Here is a 24,379-nt window from a genome sequence, read left to right as displayed (position 1 = left end):
TTATGTCCTTTTACGCAGTATTCTTGCCTTCTCAGTATCTGTCTTTGAAACCAATTTCAGATGTCAGGAAAGAAGTTAAAGATGTTGGCACTAGTTGTCACAGATCAGACTAGGATGTCTCATTAAACTGAGCAAAGAGGGAGTGCAAATCACTTTTAATTTTCAGATTGGTTGGTCTTTAATGTTAAACTGTATGTGATTGATGCCTTGCAGAGTAATATGGGATAATACTGATATAAACTTATCTTTAATATTTGAAGATGTATTTCTGTCTCAGCCTTCTATGAGTGATTTTGGTTTCCTGTGTTCTCTTTTCTTGGCTAATGGCCTCTAAAAGTGAACTTTGAAAACAAATGTAGAACAAGTCAGGCATGCCCCTGTTGTGTTGATAATATCAACTTGACAAATGTATTGTGAATTTTGCCTGCAGCCATTAAAATGGAAAGCAGAGTTGGAAGTGTTTTACGGGAGGGGTTTTTTTATTGCTTGTACCAGCAAGTATTGTACTGATTTTGTCAAAGGAAAACATTATTTTTATAAAACACTTGCCCTGCTGACTCCCAACTGGAACAATGTATTTGAATCCATCATTATGTTATTTTTACTGCTTCATTGTACATTTGCCATTATTATATTTTTCTCTGTTTACTTCTGAGCTGGTATAAACTAAAGGCCAAAAGTCTAAACTAAATAAATATCATGTTAGTGCTAATTTAGTCTGTCTATTAATAACACTTGTTTTCTATGCATAGTGACAGGAGAGAACAGAGTTTGTTGCTGAACTTTGCATACAGAGTTTTCAATGGTTTGGTTGCATATGCAGAGGAGGTCAATGCGTATTATTTTTATTTATTGCATAATGAGTTATATTTGAGGTACATTGTAAATGTGAAGTAGAAGTCTAAAAGTCATCAGCTTCGTCAGATACAACTGGTTAACAGGAAGAACATGTAGAGAAATGTGTAATTTAACGTATGTTACATTACTCTAGAAATAATCATTTTTGTTGGGAGGCTGCTGGATTTGCCTTTGTCCTGTCAATGTTTCCAGTAAAATCATAGAATAGTTAGGGTTGGAAAAGACCTTAAGATCATCCAGTTCCAACCCCCCTGCCATGGGCAGGGACACATCCCGCTAAACCATATCACCCAAGGCTCTGTCCAATCTGTCCTTGAACACTGCCAGGGATGGAGCATTTACAGCTTCCCTGCGCAACCCATTCCAGTGCCTCACCACCCTGACAGTAAAGAACTTCCGTCTTATAGCCAGTCTAAACCATGGAAGATGTTAATTTAACGTGCTTTCAAATGAAAACAGTGTCAAAATAAATACCTGTTGAGTATTGCTAAACAAAGAGGAAAAGCAACAAATTTTCTTCTTAATAAGCCTCTAATGATGTGTCAGCATTTCAGTCTGACAGGATTCTGCTTGAGCATCTGTTTTGGAAGATCTACACCATAAAGAAGCCCTTAAAAATCTGTGCTAGTAGAAGACATTTTCATGAAGTACATCAATGAACGCTCTGATTATGAAAAATAGATGAATAGGAGTATTTATGTGATAACCCCTGAAAGTAATAACTGTAAGGTATTTGTAATACACTGCAGAAATTTAAATGACATTTTGGCCAAATTGTTCTCTTATTTTTTGCAATTTGGATGCTAATAAGATGAGAATAAGAACAGGTGTATTACATGCACTTTTTCCTTCTTTTTCTCTTATTCTCGTAAACTTTTTTCTCTTATTCCCCTTTGCTTACTGAGGGGAAGTAGAAGAATGGAAGAGCCCAGGAGGCCGCTCTCTGACTTTGCCTACTGGGATCCCTCTAATTTCTGCAGTGCCAGAGTCCTTGTGTTCTGCCTGCAATTACAACTTGCAAAATTAGGTTTGTTTGCAATAATGTATTGGAGTATCACTTCAGGATTACACCTGGGTCCTTGTTCAGTGACCTCCTCCAAACTAAATTGATTTGTGAAAAACCTGGGGGTTTGTCTGTTAAACAAATACCTACAGGCTCCAATACCTAAAGGGAGAGACAAGAAAGCTAGAAGAGAGGCTTTTGCCAAGGGGTATGTAATAGGATAAGGGGAAATGCCTTTAAACTGACAGGGGATTTAGAATAGTCATTAGGAAAAGTTCTTCCCTGTGAGGATGGTGAGACACCGGCACAGGCTCCCCAGAGAAGCTGTGGCTGCCCCATCCCTGGCAGTGGTTGGAATGGGCATGGAGCAACCTGCTCTAGTGGAAGGTGTCCCTGCCTGTGGCAGGGGTTTGGAACTGGATGAGCTTTAAGGTCCCTTCCAACCCAAACCAGTCTGGGTTGGTATTCCAAGGTATTTCTAGAGGACTCTATTTCTGTAATTCATTTGTACAAGGGTTTTGTTGTTGTTGTTGGTTTTAGAATTGGAACTTCATTGTATGTACTTCAGATAAATGATTTTATTGTCAAGCTCTAAGATAGAAAAAGCAGAACTGCACGCTGGTATTTTTTTTTAATCCGGCATCTAAATGTGTGGGAAGTGCAGCATCAGAAGTGGGAGAGCAATAAGAACTATTATTTGTGAATCTTAAGCCTCAAATAGCCCAGGCTGTTTTCCAGCTGGGTTGGCATTAAGTATCTGGTGAAAGGTGAAGCTAACTTTGTTGATCTAGTCTCACCTGTTGCTTTCCTAATGCAAGTTAGCGCTTGTGTTAGACAAAGACCTTCTCTTTGTTTGAAAATAACTTGAAGTTGCCAGTTCTTTCAGAGAGTGTAATTATTTCCTCTGGGGAAAATAACATGCCTTATCTACTCAAGGAAAGCATTTAAGATGCCCTTTCCTGCTTGCTTTGTCCTGCAGTAATCCACTTTTTTTTAGGAAGAACGTTTTGCTATCAACATTTTTCTCTGGTGGAGCCTTGTGAGAATAACCTCAGCCTGTATTGTCCTGAGGTGCACTCCAGTAAATATGTGTAATATGTCAACTGTATTTGTCCCGTTCTCCCACGCAGTTTAATAAAGGAAATTGTTTTGATTAATAGCTTTTAAATTCAGCAAGTAACACTGGTTTGGGTTATACATCTATCTGGCCCCGTTTCTAAGTTGTGAGCTTGAGATGCAGCAGAAACAGATGACTGGAGGGACTTGGGAAATCCTGCAGAGGATTACATCCTCAGATTGTTTCCCCCAAGTGAGCAATTTTATAGAACTTGTAAACCCACCCAGGGCTTGCCTCTTGCAGGATACAGGAATTCCCATGAATCGAGGCTCAGGCTTATTCCATATTCTGCTTGAATATACATCTTCATTATTGTCAGGTTGTCTAGGTTCAGAGAAGAGATTTGCTCTTTATTTGTTGAACGTTGCTAAGCAGGATTTAGCAAAACTATCTGCATTTGTTTGGTTAGGCACCAGCAGAAACGATCAGGTGCTTCTGAGCTTTATTGTAAGAAAGCAGGATTATGATATAGTATAATAAGTGTAACATGTAGGAGTGTGGTGGTTGTTTTCTTCTTTGACAACCTGTATATTATTGCACCAGTGAGATGGGACTAAGCTTTCTGTTTTTCTGTGAGTAGGTGTTCTGTGTTATATCTCTCAGCCATGCTTTCATGAATTCCTCCTGTTTTCTGACTTTCAGTTTAAAGCTGGACAGAAAGGTTGCATGTGCAGAATTGCATCATTTCACTTGGACAATATTTCTCATCTCTTCAAGGTGACTGGGGGCTTGCATAAGATTCTATCACACTTACAAACCCAAGCTTTACCTAAACCAATTGATCTGCTCTCTCTTTTATACCCACCCTCCTTTCAACAATTCAGCAGAGTGACTTTTGTGAAGGGAAGTCTTTTGTCTGGGGCAAAATACTCAAACTCTGAAGACAATCTTCTGCCTTCTCTTGCATTAATTGGCAGTCTCATTAGAGGCATCACTGCCCTCAGAGACATGCCTTGGCTGATAGACTAAGCAGCTTCGTTTGTCTTTAAACAGTTTGCTTAACTAAATCTGCTTCCAGCTAGGTGTAAGGGAAAGTTTATAAATTGTCTTTTCTCTTTAACTTAGACTCACCACTCTGTTTCACTTACTCCTTTTTGGTTTGTTAGCTTTTTCCCAAACATGCTAACACGACTGGTAGATGGTAGTCATTACTTGCTGCTTCTCATGAGTATTGTCTAGAGTAATAGAGCTAATGAAGTAGAGCCTACTTGTACTTAATTTAATGCTGTGGTGATACAACACAGAGGTGTCTCTTAATTTTCTAGTCAGATAAATGGCACTAAAATATAATGATGACATGAATTACTTCCAAAGGATAACACTTCTTCAAGTTTACATTCCTTAATCTTTTGTAACTGTAAAAAGCTCCTCCTGATGATAATTTTTTATGTAACGGGATTTTTTTCCCCTGTTCTGTGATTTGGATGTAATATATTGTGTAATTATTACTTCTATCCCATAAAATCTGTCTACTCTAGGAGGAAAACAATTTTCCCTTCTATTTCACTACATAATTACACATTCCATATATATATGATCTTCCAATAATGGGTTTTAACCAATATTATTGATTTGCTGTTGTTACATACAGAATAATAACTTTCAGTTCTTTGGAATTCCCTAATTTTAACACAATGTCTCCTTCACAAATGGCACAAATAATGAATATTAGTAACACCGTGAATTGGATACCCTTCAAGATGTTCGGGTGCATTAATACTAACTCTTTGAATGATTTTCTTTCAATAGTGTTCAGAGTGCAGTGAATGCAATCTTTGAAGTTGACTTATAACCAGAATCTTACTTCTACATCCTTTGGACTTTGAAGCTCATTACCCATAGCATGTTTGCAAATAGTAAAGTGATTATCAACTCTGCTTTATTTATTGTGATCACATAGCAGCAGGTTTAAATAGAGGTACTGTGAGCCGAATGTAGGAATATGGTGCTTAAGTAATAATATACTTGAAGTTTGGGAGATGCAATTCATTGCTTCTACATCCTGTAGGATACACAGAGCTAATATAGCAGTTCTGTATGCAGAGCAGTCTGCTTAGGATTGCTTCAGGCCTTGCCATTTAAAACAAAACAAAAACTCCTAAACAAATAAAACCCACCAACATAACCCCAACCCCCCAAAAGCAAAACAAGAACACAACCTCTCAAACCTTAATAAAGTTGTGGTGTTATTTTCAAAACACTATTTAAGTTCCCTCTCTGCCTAACAGTGATTTAACCCTGTCTGACTTCTTTTTTATTAAATCTTTTATTTTTCCTTTATGTATCCTTTTGATGTATGTCATCCATCAATGTTAGCAAGAACAGTAAAATGCATTGATCTGTTGCTAGACTTGGCAACTTAAATAACACTTTATGTAAGAAGTATTGATTTATAAAATCCAGTACAGGTAATTAACATTATAACTGTCAAAAATTGAAAACAATATTAACTTCCTGTTATTTATAACCCAAAGAAAATTAAATAAAATATCGAGATTAATAAACTAACTCCTTTTTTTTGCTATCAGATACGTCAAGCTAAGTTGTTTTCAAGAACAGTGGTATGTTTGTTCCAATTGTGACAAGAAGAAATTATGTGTTTCATCAGTATTGTTGAAAATAGTTCTATAGTCTCTCGTTATGTGTATTATCCCTGAGGTGGAGAAGGAATTCCACTTGGATAGTTCTGAAAGGGCTTAGTGTAAAAGATGCAGAAATAAGCGATGATATTAAGGAAAATGAAGGTAGTCACTTTAGTGACTCACTTTAGTGAGGCTTTCAAAGAGCCTTTGATCTGGCCCTCAATTAGTGACTGCTTTTCTGCATGAAGGTATGCAGAGGTGCATCTCCTGGTTGGTTTGCAGTGTGGGGTACCCAGCTCTCTGCACAAGTTACACAATGAGATACTTTGAGAGCTCTGCAAGGATCACTTTGTGCTTCAGTGTCTGACTCAAGCGCTAATCAGGTGCCTGTTCCAGACTTTACTTAAGGTAATGGGAATATATCAGTTGAGTTATGTGAACTTTGGACTGTGCTTTGGTTGCACTTTTGTCCTAATTCAGCATCACATAAGGATACAAACAGTCCTCTCTCTGTGCAGTATAGTGTATGATCGTGTGCTTGACACCCTTGAATTCAGTTGCATCACTGAGATCCTTTGAATGGAGTTTGTTGAGGCAGGCCTTATCCAGTTTACAGACCTGTTTACAGTTTTCAAGTTTAAAGGGAAAAAACACCCTTAGAGCAGCTTCCAGTTCCTAAAGGGGCCTACAAGAAAACTGGAGGAAAGGGTGTATAGTGACAGGGCAAGGGGGAATGGCTTTAAACTGACTGAGGGGAGACTGAGACGAGATACAAGGAAGTTGTTCTTCACTCTGAGAGTGATGAGGAGCTGGCACAGGTTGCCCAGAGAAGCTGTGGCTGCTCCATCCCTGGCAGTGTTCAAGACCAGGTTTGATGGCGCTTGGAGCAACCTGGTCTGGTGGAAAGTATCCCTGCCGCATGGCAGGGGGTTGGAACTGGGTCATCTCTAGGTCCCTTCCAACCCAACCCAGTCTATGATTCTAAATAGAAAATTACAAGTTACATGTAAACAAAATAACAATAGCAGCGAGGAGTGGGTGTTGTCTTCTAGAAATGCTTGTGCATGAATCATTTCCCTTTCAGCCCCCTTCATCAAAAGAGGTCTGTGTTTGTATCTTCGGTGGCTATTCATAGCTGCTGCTTTGCTATTTAGAAATAATTCTGTCCTTGAAATAATAAATAGGCGGCATTGCATGGCTTTCAAGTCTGGCAGTGCCTCTGCGGTGCCATTGTCTTCTCTTGCTGCACTTGTACTTCTGTGCTGGTACTTGCAGGCAGTCCTCAGCTGTTTACCTTTTTGATTTATCTTCTACAGAATAACCAGCTGAAAACGCCTCTTACACCATGGATGAGCTTGTGGAAAGCACGTCTGTGTTTTCATCTTTTCTATTCTGTTAAATGTTCCGTGGGGTTTCATCCTGCCTTCATCCTGGTGTCAGCTGGAATATTTATTGTGTATATACATACTGAGGGACAAATATCAGTGTGATCAGACCAGCCTTACAGTAGCTGGAGATTGTAGATTATGGAGTAGCAACAGCAGCTTCCTCTGCAGTTAAAATAATGAAGGAAATCCTGCTATATTTGGATTCTCTCTGTGAGGCAGTTTTGCCTTCCACCTGCTGTGTGCCGAGATTTAAACACTAACAACATATTTCCTTGAGAGCTCCGCAAGCCTTTGTAAACATCACTAGATATGAAGAGAATATAAAAAGAGTGGAGGCTATGCTTTAATGCCACATTCAGCCCAGAGAGGCTGTAGGTTTCTTTGGAGGTTTTTGATTTGGTGTTGATAGCTAATGGATTCTCTTTTCTTTGCCCACTTTGTTCACTCCTGTCTTTTGCTCTCAGTGCACCTGTATCTTCCTTTAAGGTATCCTCATGAGTATTTCCAAAAATAAGTCCTGTTTAGTGTAGTTCATCCTCAAAAAGAGCTGCAGAATTAAGAACATCACCTGTAGCTTCTTTATGTAAATCTTACAGCAGATATTCCATGACTTCATGAAGCTATGAATTGTGATTTGTTTCTGATATACAACAATCCTTTCTTTTCTATTCCCCTGACTCAGCGGAAGTATACAGGAGGCCGGAAAATGAAACTAAAACAAGAGGTGTAAGAATTAAAGGGGGAAAAAGAAACCTTAGTGGGACTTTAGGTTAATACATCAGGAGCTGCTTGAGGCTCAGTTAAAATGATATCAGCTCATTATTTTTTTTTTTCTCCTTGGCTGAACTGCTATAGAAATCAATTTTCAGAAAAGAATGCTACAATTGCATGTGGGAAAATCTTTCTCAGGGTATTTGGGGATAACCAGGAGATTTTTATGGTGAATTCTACATGGAGTGATGTTACCAACCACTCTATTTTGTCTGTCAGAGCCCAGGTCCCATAAAAACTCTTTTGTCCTTCTGTGGGCTCTCCTCCTTTCAGTTTGGTTTTGAGTGTTTCTAATAAAACTTCAGAAATCTTTTCCCTAAAGGGAACTCTTCTTCAGGAAGGATCCTGTAGTGAATGAAAGGATGGGTTTTGAATAGATGACAGAGCACTGGGGAGCAGGTTTTATGAATGCAAAGGTTATTTGTGAAGACTTTAAGCAACCAGTGATTGTAAGATTTTCTTTATCATAAAAAGCTTGCTCTAGCTTTTTTCTGTTGCTTTTTCTTAGCATAGTATGTAAATACATATCTGTGGTCCATCTAAAGCTGTTTGTAGGGGAGAAATGTTGAAATGCTTTAACAGATTTTCCTGTAGCAAGTAGTTTTGTGGTGTGTATCTTTGAATGTTAGAAGTTTCAAAGGGAATGAATTGTGATGTTTGTTCTTTTAAACAATACTATGTATTAATGAAGATGGGAAAAACATTTGATCTGCTTACATGAAGAAATTAGGAGCTTAGGAATGTGTAATGCCATTTAGATACCTGCAATAGAGAAGTGATGCTTCAATTAAAAAAAGCATTAAAAAAACTACATCTAATGTCAGTGTGAAACATTCATTCTTGTCATTCAGGAATCCTATTCTACTGAGTTATGAAAGCTACTCATATCTATACATTACAGAAGGTTTAGTTTTCCTCTTGGGATAGCGTGCAACAGTTATGCAATCTGAAATTCAATATTTCTTCCATCCATATCAAATATATGATTGGCAATTACCCAATAACTTACTTGCCAATTAGTCATTTGACCTATTGAAGGCGTGAAAAGTTACCCATTGAAATCCTGTCTCCCAGTGACTGTGCATTTAAAAGAAATAAATGTCACTTCATCCTGAAATATGTAGGTTTCCTCACACAACTTGCTGAGTCCTAAACCAATTTAATTCCATCCCCAATTAAACCTTTAAAAGCACTATCCATCAACCTCAGCTGATACTGTATTTGCATTTAGAAATGATAGCAGAGGTATCCAGCAAGCAGCTTATCTCTCTCATCTATAGGGGGATAAAAATGGGTAGTTTGGGCTCATTTACTTGACTTATGAAACTGAGGAAGAAAGACTGATTTAAATACAGTTGCTTCAGTACCGTTCCAATATAAAAGCAGATACTGTCTTTGATAAAAGTTCAGGAAATCCACTTTAAGGGAATGCTTTATGCCATTGTGTGAAAAAATCTTAACTGTGGCAGTATACTTGAAAAATAACCTGCTATTTTAATGAAATACTCCCTGTGATACATCAGTCCTTTCAGATTGAGGCTTAGAATGTGGCAGTAAAATGCAATTTAAATTTAATTGTTGTACTTGGTGATTTATGTCAGACGTCCAAATAAGAAAATTTGAATCTCAAATATCCAATATTTTGCGTGGAATAGCCTTCCTGCAAATCAATGCACTTAAAGTGACTGAATGCTCTAATGTATGTTTGACAATTGTTGACAGCTTATGAATAGATCATATACTAACTTTCACAGTATCTCAGCAATGCATTTTTAGGTCTGAATTCAAAAGGAGATTGATTCAAATATATCTGAGTTCAATCTGACTTCGTGTTACATTGCCCAAGATTTACTATGTAGTAATGCTGAATTCCTATGCTAGATAAGCTATTGAAGTTCATTTCCACAAGAGAATACAGCTTGCATCCAGAGCTAGCACATGTATGCATCTGTGTCACGAACAAAGATAATAAGATTACAAGGTCCTTTTGAAAAGGAAAAAATCTTTTCCATATCCAAATTGGGAATAAGAAGAAAATGGTCCTCCTTCCCCAGAAGGCTGCTGTTACCAGCTGTCAATCAGTATAGAGCAGCTTGCACACAACTCTGAAACATCAGCTTGTGAGTGTCACAGCTGAACTTTAATCTGTCTTGATGGGATTCTGCTCTCCACAGTTTGTACCTACTTTCTTTGGATTGCTGAAAAGATTCTTCGTGTCTTTAGTTTGGTTTTCCTGACTCTAGTTTGTGTTTTAATTTACCTGTACTTTCGTATTACACATTCAATCCTCTATACAGATCTTTTAAAATACTCCTTTACAGCAGTTATCATTAACCTACCTGAAGATGGCTCACATCCCTTTTCCCTGCAAACAGGGAGAGCAAAAGCATTTCTATATTGTTGCTCTTCTCCTGGGCTGATGATTCAGTCTCCGTATGTAATTTATTTATCTAGTCTCATTTTCCTGGAAAATTCCTCAGAGAAATCCTGTTCTCTATTTTTCTGTGCCAGTAGATTGGAACTTCAGACATGCATATGAAGAAGGGGTGATGTGCATCATGCCTTGACTATGGACTAATAAGATAAAGTCAATATAGGTGTGTTTTTTAATAAAACAGTTGTGCTTTTGCTTGAGTTTATTGAAAAATGTATCTCAGTCGAAGATTTATTTCCAGTATCAGATCCATTGGGTGAAGTGAGTGATGGAAAGACAGCTGCTCAAATGATATTTGTTAGTGATTGAGCTGTATTTGCTCTGACTCGCTGATTCATGAACAGGTTAATCTACTTTTAACATTCAATATTGGCTCACCTAAAAATGACTTAAAAGTAGAGTGACATAATAGAGACAAATAGCAATGGCAGGATCTCTTAACGTGTTCCTGGCACCCATTACATTATTCTTCCTCTGAATGTGTTTGTGATTATGGTAACTGATTTTCTCAAGATGTGAGCACATGATTTTACCCAAAACTGTTGGTATCCAAAAAATGCGGAGATTTCAACAGTGTGTGGTTGAATTGGTTTCCCTGATGAAGGTGATGTGGTACTTCTATGGAGTAGGGTTTCTTTTCTCAGTAGGATAGAAGTGTTCAAAATCAAATTGCAGCTTAACTTAAATGTATATGAACTGCTGGGGGACAGCACTGCAACACTGCTTACAGGATCTTGTAGCACCCTGTAGTAACCACAAGATCTATTTGATCTGACTTTGCTTTATGTATTTTACAAATGTGAGCCGTTAGAAGGTGTCCTGGGTTCAGCAGGAACATTTTTTCTCCTTCTTAGTAGCTGGTGCAGTGCTGTGGTTTTGACTTTCGGCCTGGGAACAGCACTGATAACACCGATGTTTTTAGTTGCAGGTCAGATGTTTAGTCTGACCAAGGACTTTCTGAGCCTCATGCTCTGCCAGGGAGGAGGAGAAGCAGGGAGGAATCAGAGACAGGACACCTGACCCAAACTGACCAAAGAGGTATTCCATACCACAGCACATCATGCCAAGGATGTAACTGAGGGTTACCCAGAAGGGCTAGGGCACTGTGGGGTTGGGCTAGGTATTGGTCAGCGGGTGGTATCGTATTCTCTTCCCTTGTAATTTCACTTATCATTATTATTATTAATGGTAGCAGTAGTGGTTTGTGTTATACCTTAGTTACTGGACTGTTCTTATCTCAATCCATGGGAGTTACACTCTTTCAGTTCTCCTCCCCATCCCTCTGGGAGCTGGGGGAGGGAAGAAGGGGGGGAATGCGAGAGAGACTGCATGGCTGACTGGGCTTAAACCACGACAAAGGCTAAGAATCATTGGCCAGACTTTGTTAGTTTATTAGAGGGTATGTTTGAGGTCTTTGAGTTGGTACTGTCCTCAGTTTCTGAAGTCATGTTCACTCACGCTGTCCTTGTGGGTTATGCTCCCTTGGTTAACTAATGCATAGCAACTCCTGGGATTTTTTGTGCCATTCAGTACAAAGCTGTATGGTCAGGCTGCCTTCCCCTTGTGCAGATTGCATTTGTAGCCTCATGCCTGAACATGATTTTCAGGGAGAATAGAATATGAGCAAGTTCTTGGCTTTTCTATGATGCATCTTGTCCGCTAAGGGCTGGGGAGAAGCCCACAGCAGGTAACAATTGCATACAGCACCATTTTTGTAGTTGTATGTCAGCATTAATCCAAACAAAAGTGTATGGGTGTTGTTGAAATAGGCCCTGAAGCTATTTTATGAGATAAAAATCAATGTTAGGCTTTGCATGTACCAAAAAAAAAGAAAATAGGTGAGCTAACCTGGCAGTGTAATAGGACTCTTGAAGTTTAATGATATACAAAAGGAGGGCAGGCATGTTTTGGAGCAAATTTCTGGTTAATTTTGGCATATTCGACCCTATTTTTTCTTGAGAATTACATAAAAATAAAGCTACACCATGCTTTTAAGGGTCCTAGAAAGGATGCTAGCGAGTTTGGTGAGCAGACTTTATGAACACTTGTAGAAGCTGTCTGTATGTGCCAAGGGACTGGCGCCTCTTCCTTTCACACCTCCTTGCAACTCAGATAATTTTTTGTCATTATTATTTTTATTTTTAAATCAGCATAGCTGAAAAGCCAGCAAGGCTCAAGTATTAACACATTTAGCATTTGGAAATAAGCAACAGTGTATTTCATGAATGCTTGCTTTTCACTTTTTTGTGTAGGCAGAATATTAGTCCCGGTATTTTGTTATCCCTGTTTCTAGCACTCAGATAGGCTTTTTATTAGCTTTTTGCTCCAGCCTTCAAGAGAATTAAAACTGAGGTGGTCTCATGGCTTCTAAACCCTTGACTGGCCAAGGTCAGCCTCATGGTGAGCCCTTCCTGTATTTAATTAGTGAAGCACAAGTACCTTATACCTATTAAATGACCCCCTTGCATCTTCAATCCCTTAGCCAGTTCCTTCTTTCATACGTTTTTCTTTCTGAGGTGTGTTTCTTCCATGGTTCCTGCCAATTTTCCTCTTTCCCTGGGATGCTCTGTAACAACTAAGCTTGTCCCAGTAGGTCCAGTTTAAAATCCTGCTTTCCATTACAGCTTAAAGATACAACGCTTAGAGTGCAGCGCTGTTTTGATCCCGTGTCTGAGGTGTGAGCAGCACCGTGCTGCAGAAATGCCAAAGTCATCAGAGCTTTACTGCTACCTCTCTTCGTGGAATCTTTGCTCAGTATTTTATTTTCATTTCTGCTTTCAGTGAATATTTAGTGAGCTCTGATTATATAATTGAATTTGATAAACTGATGGTATGTGATTGATGAGAAAATCAGGAATAAAAGATTAGAAGATAAAATTACTTCAAGGGTTTAAGTAAATCTTCCAGAGAGCTGGGGTAATTTATAAACCATGCCATATTCTTTATAAAAATATTCCTGTAGGTCTATTAAATTTTAGCTTCTACCAGAATTGGATTGAGTTTTGAGAATGACTTTCATGTAATACGAGCTTGATTGTGATACTTTAAATGGGAGATAGCTCTGAGTGGGTTGCAGCATCATTGGGTTTGGAATATTTGAGTAGCAAATGTAAGGCTGAATGATAGACTTGTGGGCAGCAGTCTTTGTCTTTCAAATAAATCATTTTTTCTTGGAAAGGTGTAAGTTAGGAGGAGTAAATGGATAATTCAGAGTGAAATAATGAAAGAGGTTATGCTGCTCGAGTCTTTAAATTGCTGAAAAACAGGATCAACAAATTACTTGGGTAGAAGATTATAGTGCAGATTCCAGTTTCAGTGTAATCTCCCTGAATGGCTCAACTTTCCTGAAGAACAGAGTAGTTTAACAAGCTCATTTCATGATCCTCTCTATACATCAAGTAAGCATCACTGTTTTCAGGGATCAGTGCTGGAACCGGTCTTGTTCAACATCTTTGTCGCTGACATGGACAATGGGATTGAGTGTGCTGTCAGCAAGTTTGTCGATGACACCAAGCTTGTGTGGTTTGGTTGATATGCTGGAGGAAAGGAATGCCATCCAGAGGGGCCTTAACACGCTTGTGAGGTGGGCTGATGCCAACCTCATGAACTTTAACTATGACAAGTGAAAGGTCCTACACCTGGGTCGGAGCAATCCCAGACACAGCTACAGGTTGGGCAGAGAAGAGATTCAGAGCAGCCCTGCGGAGAAGGACTTGGGGGTGCTGGTCGATGAGAAAATGAACATGAGCTGGCTTCAGTGTGTGCTTGCAGCCCAGAAAGCCAGCCGTATCCTGGGCTGCATCAAAAGGAGTGTGACCAGCAGGTTGAAGGAGGTGATCCTGCCCCTCTGCTCTTGTGAGACCTCACTTGCAGTATTGCGTGCAGTTCTGGTGTCCTCAACATAAAAAGGGCATGGAGCTGTTGGAACAAGTCCAGAGGAGGCCACGAGGATGATCGGGGACTGGAGCACCTCCTGTATGAAGATAGGCTGAGAAAGTTGGGGCTCTTCAGCCTGGAGAAGAGAAGGCTGCGTGGAGACCTCATAGCAGCCTTCCGGTATCTGAAGGGGGCCTATAGGGATGCTGGGGAGGAACTCTTCATTAGGGACTGTAGTGATAGGACAAGGGGTAATGGGTTAAAACTTAAACAGGGGAAGTTTAGATTGGATATAAGGTAGAAATTCTTTCCTGTTAGGGTGGTGAGGCACTGGAATGGGGTGCCCAGGGAGGTTGTGAATGCTCCGTCCCTGGTGTTGTTCAAGACCAGGTTGGATGAAGCCTTGGTTGAGATGGTTTAGTGTGAGGTGTCCCTCCCCATGGCAGGGGGGGTTGGAACTGGATGATCTTAAGGTCCTTTCCAGCCCTAACTATTCTATGATTCTATGACTTGGCATTGCTATTTCAAAGGACTCTGTTGCAACCTCTTCCCCTAAATACCAGCACAACTCCCTGCCTTCTATTTCCAGAGGAAGTCTGACATCTGTAATGTTGCAGGGATAGAATGTGTGTCTTGTAACTCATTAGGAGACTTCCCAAAATATATGTGAAGTCTCTGAAAGGATTTAACGTTTCCTCCCTTGTTTAGAAATAACCATGTAAAAAATTGCTTATTGCTCTGGGTAAAATGACTGTATTCCACTAACATCGTCTAACCCTGACTTAATTTTTTCTTTATAAGGTTTTAAAATATTGGTTGATTTTATGAGTTAGGAGAAAATGGGAATTGAGATAAGACTTATTCACAATATTTGCGTCATTAAAACAAAAAAAAATAAAGCAGCTTTGCAGAATGTAATCTTAGTCATGTAATAAAGTGGAGGAGTGCAAAAAAATGGTTTAGGTTTGCTAGGAACTATCTGATAGTATGGAACTGTTCCTATTTTCTCATCCATTGAACTGTCATAGCTTCCTGTATGTCCAATTTAAAGAAAATATTACTGCTCTGCACTAGCCCTCAATCAGGTTGCTTGAAAAACAAATCTGTTAACATGCTATGCATCAGCAAAGGGCCTTACCTCAAAATACTTAATTCAGTTTGCATTTTGTGCAGTAGTTTATACATATTGCTTTGAGATGACTTGCTTTTTCACTGCAGAAATAACTATCTTTCTGAAGTTAAATTCTAAAAACTAGGAAGAGAATTTGTTAGTGCAAGCCATCAAGTGCGTATGCAGCTGATGTGCAACTTTACTGCCAGTAAAGAGTTTGGCAACCTGTGATGCCTTGACCATGCTCAGCTGAAGCACCGCTGCTACCCTGGGGCTGTGCGATTCGGCTGGTGGGGACCTTGTGTTGCCATGGGAAGTCATAACAATTCCCTGATAAGGGGCAAAGCAAAAGATAAAAGTTAGAGAGGCTGAAGTCACCAGGGAGAGCTGTGTACCCACTGCCATCCCGATCAGTGGTGTGGGACCTTGGGGCACCCCAAAAGCCTCTGGCACTCCTTGAGCTCCTCCTTCCCTAGTGCACGTGGGTGCTGCCTCATGGCTATCAGCTATTAGAGAGTACAGTAAGTGACCTGTGGATTCAAAAATCTCACTCAGTCTTGAGTGATACTTGAGGTAAGTTCCCCAGAAACTGTGAAGAGACCCTAAACGCTTTCAAAAGTCAGGATGAAAATACCTGAGCTTTATCTAAACTCAGATTTAAAAGAAAGATGAGCAATTCAGTTGAATGGTTAGTTCAATAGGACAATGTCTGTGGTTTGTGGGTTTAGTTTTTTTTTGGTGTTTCATATATATAAAATACATACACACATGCACTGTACTCATAAAAGAGTGCAGTAACATCTAGCTATTAAATCTTATTCCATATTTTGTATTAAATGGCCAACTTTGAATCTAACTTGTGTGGTTTATATATATATATATATATATATATAAACAAGTTAATTTGATTATAGGAGGTATTTCTAAACTTCAAAGCTATTTATAAATTTCTAAGATTAAGCCTGCAGTTCCTGCATGGTTACAAGTGGAAACTTAACACATAAGGTATGAAAACCTTCGTCTTCCAGAGGTGACAGGGGTGGGTCTCCAGCAGGTGTAGGCTTGTAGTAAATATGTGTTTGAGTGGAGCTTTGGCAATCTACCAGTCGAGAATTTTGCTACTTGGAAGTATTTTGAGCATTTGTGATCCACGGGAGAGCAAGAGTTTGAGTCTGTGTGACCCTTGAGTGTTATTGAAGTACCCTCATTCAAAATCTATTAGTGGCTTCAGGTAATATAATTTAACACATTTTGGTTGGCAATAACTTTGAAAAACACATTAATCTTGCAATTTTGTGAGGTGTTTTTTTTTATCTAGAGTCGTTTTTCTGCCCAGATTCTTCATTTACCCAGAGACTTCTCCTGCTGTGATAATCATTTCTATCCAAGATTACATTTCTATCCAAGATTATTCAGGAAATAAAAATACCCAAACCTTTGAGTGGATTTAATCCTCACAGAGGAGTGGTGGAAAACCATCCTGATATAGGGCTGTTCACTGCCTGCTGCAGGAGACAATGCTGAAATCCTTATCAGTGTAAACAGAAAACATGGACAAAAGCTTGTCTGAGTGGGTACTTCTCAGTAAGTACTAAGGGCTAAGATTATCAAGGTCTTGTGAATTCCGGTTCTCAAGGTAAGGCTTAGTTAGGAATGTAAGTGTAAGACTTGACTGCTGAATCATGGCGGTTCTTGTTATTATGATGGCCGTTTTGAGAAGAAATGAGCTAAATATTGGTGGTTTATACTATGCTCACTTGAATAGCTTACAGAGCCATTTTCTCTTTTCCTTTCAGATGATGTTGCTCCATACTTCAAGACTGAACCAGGCTTGCCTCAGATACACTTGGAAGGAAATCGACTTGTACTTACGTGCCTTGCCGAAGGCAGCTGGCCCTTGGAATTTAAGTGGTTACGCAACGACAGTGAAATAACCGCCTACTCCAGTGAATATAAGTAAATAAAAACTATATAATAGTCTTCTCTAAGCGTAATTGCAAAATAAAAGAAACCCAAAACAAACACTCCCCTTTTCTCCCAAATCCCTAATACCTCAAACCAGCTTTATAGGTACTACTGGTACATTGCCAGGTTTTTTTTGGCATGAAGAATGACTGGTTTCTGCAAAGAAGTAAGATCTCTATGAGAGAGTGTCTTTTGCTAAAAATGATATTTGACATTTCAAACCGAAGGTCCTAACAGAATTTTAAGTACCAAAAATGCTTTTTTTGGTGGAGATGCAACCTTTCATGTGTTTGTAATAAATAGCAGGTGTATTCCTTAGGTAAATGTTACATATGATGTGCTACTCATCCTTGAATGAAGATAAGCTTTGTGGGACTATCCTTTTCAATAAGTTCTAGAAGGTGGCCTATCTAAATTGCATATGAAACTTTCAGTTTTACTTCTGAGAGTGTGAAAATTTATCTTCTATTTTAACAAACTTCCTCTGTAATTGTGCACTTTGCCTCCCAAGACCTCACTGACTCCCTTCATATTCCACAAGACATCCCATTGTGGAAGAGAAAAAACCATACTAGGGCTAATCAGAGGTGCATTTTCGCTGGCAGGCAGCAGATGGCTGGCCAAATATCGAAGTTCAAAACAGCCAAGTGTTATCTGCTTTCCTTTTATTGGGAGCATTAACAGGCTCTCCCCTATGCAATTGGCAATTTCCATAACCTTATAGCAGTTCAATATTTCTGTAACTTATCTGTTGCTCTGAAATTTTGTTGAAGTTACACGGTGAATTCAGAAGTTAAAAGGCATGGGTATGTGACAGACAGAGCCCTTGTACAGCATTTGTCTCTTTAGCCAAGCAAGCTAAATGCTGCAATTTCATCATTACGTTGCTTAAGGTAAGGAAAAGTTGTGCTCTGTCACTATAGACAGAATTTATAGTATAGATTAGTATAAAAATGCAAGTAATGGTATAAAGTTCTATATTGTTACACAAGGTAGTAGTTATTTTTTCAATGATTTTCAAAATTGTAACTAACATTAATTCTATTTTTGATATAATTGACATTTATAGAGTAGTAGGGAAAAAAGTCCCTTAAATAACAAGTTAAAACTCTTTCTTGCCATTTAGCACATAAAGTATTTAGCAGTTTCCAACCAAACATACAATTCTGTGTGTACTTTCCTAGAAATTAAAGACTTGATTTAGGTGAGACCACTTAGTCCTGAGTAATTGCATCTATTAATGTTTGCTGTTCTGAAACCTTGAAATCCATTGATATCTCAATTTGAGCCATATACACATTTAGAACAGATTTGTGAATACTTACTAGAAAATAAAAACCCAACTCTAATAGCACAATTAATCACAGAAGGTTTGAATGTCACTTTGTGTAAATGCCACTTGTTTTGATCAACAGCAGTCTGTTGCAGCTTCTTGGTAGAAGGAGCGGACAACAACTCTCAACCACGTAAGACACTGAGAAAGTAAGACAAAGAAATGGTGAGGAAGGACAAAAAACATGAAAGTGGAATCAGCAGCAAAGCAAAGGTTGGAGCTCAAGCTTTGTAGATATGCTAGTCACTGAGAGACTCACATTGCATGATAGTAGGAGAAACCCGAATAGGAATGTGTGACATTTTGAAACAAAGATCAGAATGCGATGGTGTTTCTTAAATCAGTGCACATCCTAATGCAAAATGAGAATTTGACTGTGTATTACAGTGCAAGTTGGAATCGTGTATTGGACACACCTGTCCCAAGCTGTGCGTATACATATCTATGTACAGTACCTTGTTCTTATCATTGGACTTAATTTAATCTAGTCAGCATCAGGTCATGATACAAGCTGCATATATTAATTTTGCATTTTTATATTTTTCTTCATTTTATTTCTGATTTCATCTGCTACAGAGGTAAGAGGATAGAAAACTACTGCTTTATAATAATAAAATCATATTGATCGAAAACACTAGTTTAAAAGTTGCAGCACTTCTACTACAATGCCAGTCAGAAATAAGTGAAACAGGGTTTCGATTCTGCAGGGATGCAAAACTTTAAATTTCAAATAGGATTATCTGGCATAGGTACATTAGGATGGAAGAAAGGAAGGAAAAGATATGCTTAGGTGTGAAAATTCCAGTTGCAGAATTTAAACTTTGACCCCATAATGGTTTGCTCTGCAGTTCTCCTGCCTAAATACTCTGTTTAAATGCATGAATCTTTCCAGTGTGACTTCTGCTGCAATTTAAATCATCAATCAAAGCTTTTTTTGTAATTGCTATTACTTGATGTGTCTCAGTTAAGGTCTATATTGTAACAGGCCAAAAGTGTTGAAAAGATTCTTATAACATACCAAGTGAGGAAAGAAGTAATTGGAGTTTTTGCATTTTGACATTGGTGACCCTGAGTGAACAGCTTTTCTTGCATAACGATGCTGATGATGTGCACAGCCTGGCTTTTATAGTGACCATGCATACTCTAGTTTGTATTAAGAATTTATAAAAACACCTTATAAATTCTTTGTGATCTGAGACACATGCAATGAAAGCAAATCAGTATTGCTGACTGCAGGAGCAATTTGGTTATGTCTGTAACAGTCCTTAAAGTTCAGGCAGTGACTTTCCCCCCCCCTCTTTGTTTTCATTTGAATTAAGATCTGCACCCAGGGTGCCTTCCGTGTTTGCTTTTGTGGACTGAAGGTATTGATTTCTTTGAGTTTAAGAAACTGAGGTCATGTCTAAGCAGCTGTACGCTTTGCTCCCAAACTTCTTAAAAGTATCTGATTATTATATTTGTCTTTTGAATTTTGAACACTTTTTAATTCTGTATTAAAACATAAGAAAGGACATGGAACTGTTGGAACAAGTCCAGAGGAGGCCACAAGGATTATCAGGGGGCTGGAGCACCTCCCATATGAAGATAGGCTGAGAAAGGTGGGGCTGTTCAGCCTGGAGAAGGCTGCGTGGAAACCTCATAGCAGCCTTCCAGTATCTCAGGGGGGCCTATAAGGATGCTGGGGAGGGATTCTTCATTAGGAACTGTAGTGACAGGACAAGGGGTAACGGGTTAAAACAAACAGGGGAAGTTTAGATTGGATATAAGGAGAAAGTTCTTTCCTGTTAGGGTGGTGAGGCACTGGAATGGGTTGCCCAGGGAAGTTGTAAATGCTCCATCCCTGGCAGTGTTCAAGGCCAGGTTGAACAGAGCCTTGGTTGAGATAGTTTAGTGTGAGGTGTCCCTGCCTATGGCAGGGGTGTTGGAACTGGATGATCTTAAGGCCCTTTCCAACCCTAACTACTCTATGATTCTATGAAAATAGTTAGATCAGTTGTTGCATAAGTCCCTTAAAAGTTTGAATAGATAATGAGTTACATGACTATCTAATTAAATACATTTGGTTTTAATTCTATTTTCACTATCATGGCTATTAAAAACCTGTAGCCTAAAGGTTCACTTTTAACTCTTAGAGCATTTAAAATTAGGGTGTAAATTTGAAATTCAGAGTGAAATGTAAGCGTTAGCCATCTTTTCTCCTTAGGTGTTTGATACCACTTCATCCCTAAAGTCTAACTCATTACTGTCCTGGTGATGGAGCACGTTATGCTCTGGAAAACTTCCCTTGAAGCTTTTTCTTTTACGCTTGTCACTTTACATCTTTCTATGGAAACTTTCTAAGCAACCAGTTTCTGGTTGGCTGTACTATTCAAAACAGGGAAACTGGTCTGACTTTCTGAAGTACTTGAAGATATCCTCTGAAACTTTAAATAGCCTCCTGACATCTGTACAATGGGAAAATCTTCTATCCTGAAAGTTAGACTGTAAACATAACTAAAGCAAAATTATGTCTTGTCGCTGTAAAAGTGGCATTAGTCTTTGACAGGAATTCAGTCTGTGAAGTAAGTCTTACTTTGAATTTAGACAGCAATGTTTGTATCCTTTTTCGCATCTCAGACAAGAAGTAGAATAGTGAAAGCATAGCAGAGAAAACAATATTTTTACTGTTAGGTCAATGGAAAAGTATATTAAAAAAGTAATCAGACATATGAGGTACATAAAGACTATTCAGAATTGTAAACACAGAAATTCTGTTAATATCTATTTAGCTCTTGCCCAGGTCTGCAATTTTCAACATGGTCTAAATAATGTAAAGGTATGTTGTATCTCTATTTTTAACAGTTTTGTTATTTAATTCTTCTAATTTTGCTTGCCTTCCACGCACATGGTTACCTGGTAGATCTGCTGAGAAGCCAAGAGCTCAGTAGGTTTGGACTGACTTGGTGGAATTCCCAACGTAGGTGGGATTTTCACTGTAGATTTTTAAAGGACTTTCTTTTCTTCAGGCAGCAAATTAAGAATGTTTCCTGCTGAAACTCAGGGAGTCAGAAAAGAAAACTCAAGTAGGACACTTGTGATCCAATTGATCTGTTTTGTCCTAGTGGCAGGAAAAACTAACTCTGCATTACTGTCTTAGTAGAGATGAAGACCAAAGAAAGAAGCTTTTACGTTTGCCTCTATTTAATAGACAAGCAGAGGAAGAAATGTTAGCAATGTACAATACTAAATCACTTATTTTCTCACTCTCTTTCTTATGACACATTCATCAGGCAACAGGCACCGTGGCTAATTCAGAGCTATATGCTCACTGGCCAGCAAGTACTGGTGTGCTGATGGACATGTTTGCTGTAACTCCCAAAGAAGTTGAGTCTTCTTTATCTTTCCAGTACAAACTGTCATAATCACTGGGAAAAATGTGCCAGTTGCTTCAAAGGGGGTCCAGAGGTGTCAGCTTAGGCACACAGACAGCATGATTGCCTCCAACTCGTATACTCTGGAAGCCAGACTCTCCTAGGAGTTACAGTAGATGCTGAAATGTGTCCGTGGTGTTGGGCTTTGTTTTAATTCACTGTACTTGGTTGTCTAACCTATTATAGTCTATTATTTGATTGTATGTATAATGCAGTGATTATGGTCTTCATTTATCACTTAAACTAGATTTCTTCTACCTTCTTTGTTTTGATGCTGTCTGATCCTGTTCAGATACTAAGCTCTGTATGTGGGTGTGTGTAGTGTATGAGGAGAGATGATTTCTTTTAGTGGAATTAAATTTTGAAGATTAAAATTCAGCACTTTTATTTTTCTGTATCTTCTCATAAAGACTTTCATTAATCCTACCGTAATATCTCCAGAAGGTGACCGTGGGAACATGTGCTTTGATTAATGTTTGTTTAATACAAGATTATCTATATTATTCATGTGTTTTATTCACATTAAAACTGTGCCTATTGGCTCATTTTCATGTGGAGTAATCAGATGTAGTTGAACAAGGAAGGTGGGCATTAGTGGGCTAAGTGACTAAGCGCGGTGAAGGGCAGAACAGATACAGCATAGATTCCCCTGCATCTTTTCTAGTACTCCTCTGAGTTACAGTAGTTGCACAGTGTAGTAACCATCTTTTTTCTTTCCATTGGAAAGCTTTGATATTCCTTGCAAGTCTTCTTAATGCCTGTGTTTAGACTGCAGTTGTCTTGTGCCACCTCTGAACAAATTACCAGGCAGCTTTGCCTTAAGAATGAGGATAGATAAAAACCTAAGGAAAACATGTAAGTCTGTATTTCAAGAGAATTTGTAGAGAACTAACTGGTATTTATCAAATATAGATTTTAAGGCTGAAAGTTATTTTATGCTTTTCAAGTATTTTTTTTCTTCTATACGTTACAGACCATATTATAACCAAAGACCAGAGATTATATGAGAATGCTGTTTGTGAGAAAAACATTTGAGACAGTGTATAAAATATTTGAGGAGAAATAAGAAATACCACACAAAGTAGCATTGATCTGCCTTTAGGAAGAAGTGCACTATAATTCTGCGTTCTGTCTTGTAGGTACATCATCCCAGCTCTGCAGAGGTCTGATGCTGGCTTTTATCAGTGTATCGTACGGAACAGGATGGGGGCATTGCTGCAAAGAAGATCTGAAGTTCAAGTGGCATGTATGTTTGAAGTTATTCTGTCATTCTTTAGTTAACTAATTCTTTTTGTGGGTAAAAAACCGAACATACCAATAATATTTGCTAGTCTGAAAAGTTATTAGATGCCATTTTTCATACATTTCTAGATTATTGCATCACAGAAGTTCTCTTCTGGGAAACAGTTCAAAGCGCTGCAACATTAAGTCTTTAGAGCAAGCTCTGAGCTGTTCAAAGCCATCAAAATGAGATCATTTGGAGATAGCTGTAGCATGAAAAAACTATTATACCTTTCCCTGAATACACAGGGATTAAGAAAGGCCATATAGCACAAAACAAACAATCAATCAAAACAACAATAACAGCAACAAATAAAAGCACAGAGGATATCTGAAAGAAAACTGTGGTGAAGATAGCTCCATGAAGATTTCGGATCATAGTCCTTGTAATACAAAATAAGCAGTTGCTTCACGACAAAACCCTTGCTAACAACGAACTTTACACTGAAAGAGGGGAGATTTAGATTAGGTATAAGGAAGTTGTTCTTCACTATGAAGGTGCTGAGTGCAGGTTGCCCAGTGAAGCTGTGGCTGCCCCATCCCTGGCAGCATTCAGGGCCAGGTTGGACGGGGCTTAGAGCAACCTGATCTAGTGAAAGGTGACCCTGCCCATGGCAGGGAACTGAAACTAGATAAGCTTTAAGGTCCTTTCCAACCCAAACCATTCTCTGAAAGTTTATGCATCTGTTCTCAGCACCTTTGTGAACAAAACCCCCCAATGTTTGTGCTGTGTTGATTTGGACTATGCAGAATTTTTTAGTACATCTCTGATTTGATATCTAACTCACATTTGGAAACATTAAATTGATTTGCTCTGGAGTTAGTGCTAGTTAACATGACCTTAGAAATGATCATATTCTCCAGTCTTCTTTTTGTCAGTTAACATATAGGAAATATAATACAAATAACTTGTGTGGAAATAATCTTAGAATTAGGCCTTATTCTTTTTTCAAAGTAAAAACATAAAGTAATTTAAAAAAGATGAGATTTGTATACTGTGTGTAAGCAATCTGATACATGGATCAAATTTCCTCAGGGTCAGTTACTGGAAATTCAGTAGTAGTAAATGTCACTTGATAAGTGGAATTTAGGGAAATTGAATTATTTATTAGAAACCCAATTGCAAGGAACTGATTCAAGTTAATTACTGTGTCATGAGGGAAATTACATGGAATTTCCTGTGTTTTAATATAGGAACAGTTACAAATGACACTATGTAAGTTTTGGTATTGTGTTCATCAGTTTGCTGT

At 38.5% G+C, this 24,379-nt stretch overlaps 1 protein-coding gene across 1 annotated transcript in view; it reads left to right on the top strand.

The window, feature by feature from the left end:
* Positions 1–24,379, top strand: part of SDK1 (sidekick cell adhesion molecule 1) — a 423,082-nt gene that overhangs the window by 108,691 nt on the left and 290,012 nt on the right. Inside the window, exons 2-3 of the mRNA XM_061356969.1 lie at positions 16,937–17,096; positions 22,988–23,094. Coding sequence (XP_061212953.1) covers positions 16,937–17,096; positions 22,988–23,094 — 267 coding nt within the window. The remainder of the gene's footprint in view (positions 1–16,936; positions 17,097–22,987; positions 23,095–24,379) is intronic.

Source organism: Neopsephotus bourkii, unplaced genomic scaffold (genome assembly GCF_033783945.1).
Source record: "Neopsephotus bourkii isolate Nb327-2 ecotype Australia unplaced genomic scaffold, CSIRO-AGI_Nbou_v1 NB_882, whole genome shotgun sequence".
Classification (NCBI taxonomy): Eukaryota; Metazoa; Chordata; class Aves; order Psittaciformes; family Psittacidae; genus Neopsephotus; species Neopsephotus bourkii.
The sequence above is the reverse complement of the archived record's forward strand: the minus strand, read 5'-3'. Positions and strand labels throughout refer to the sequence as shown.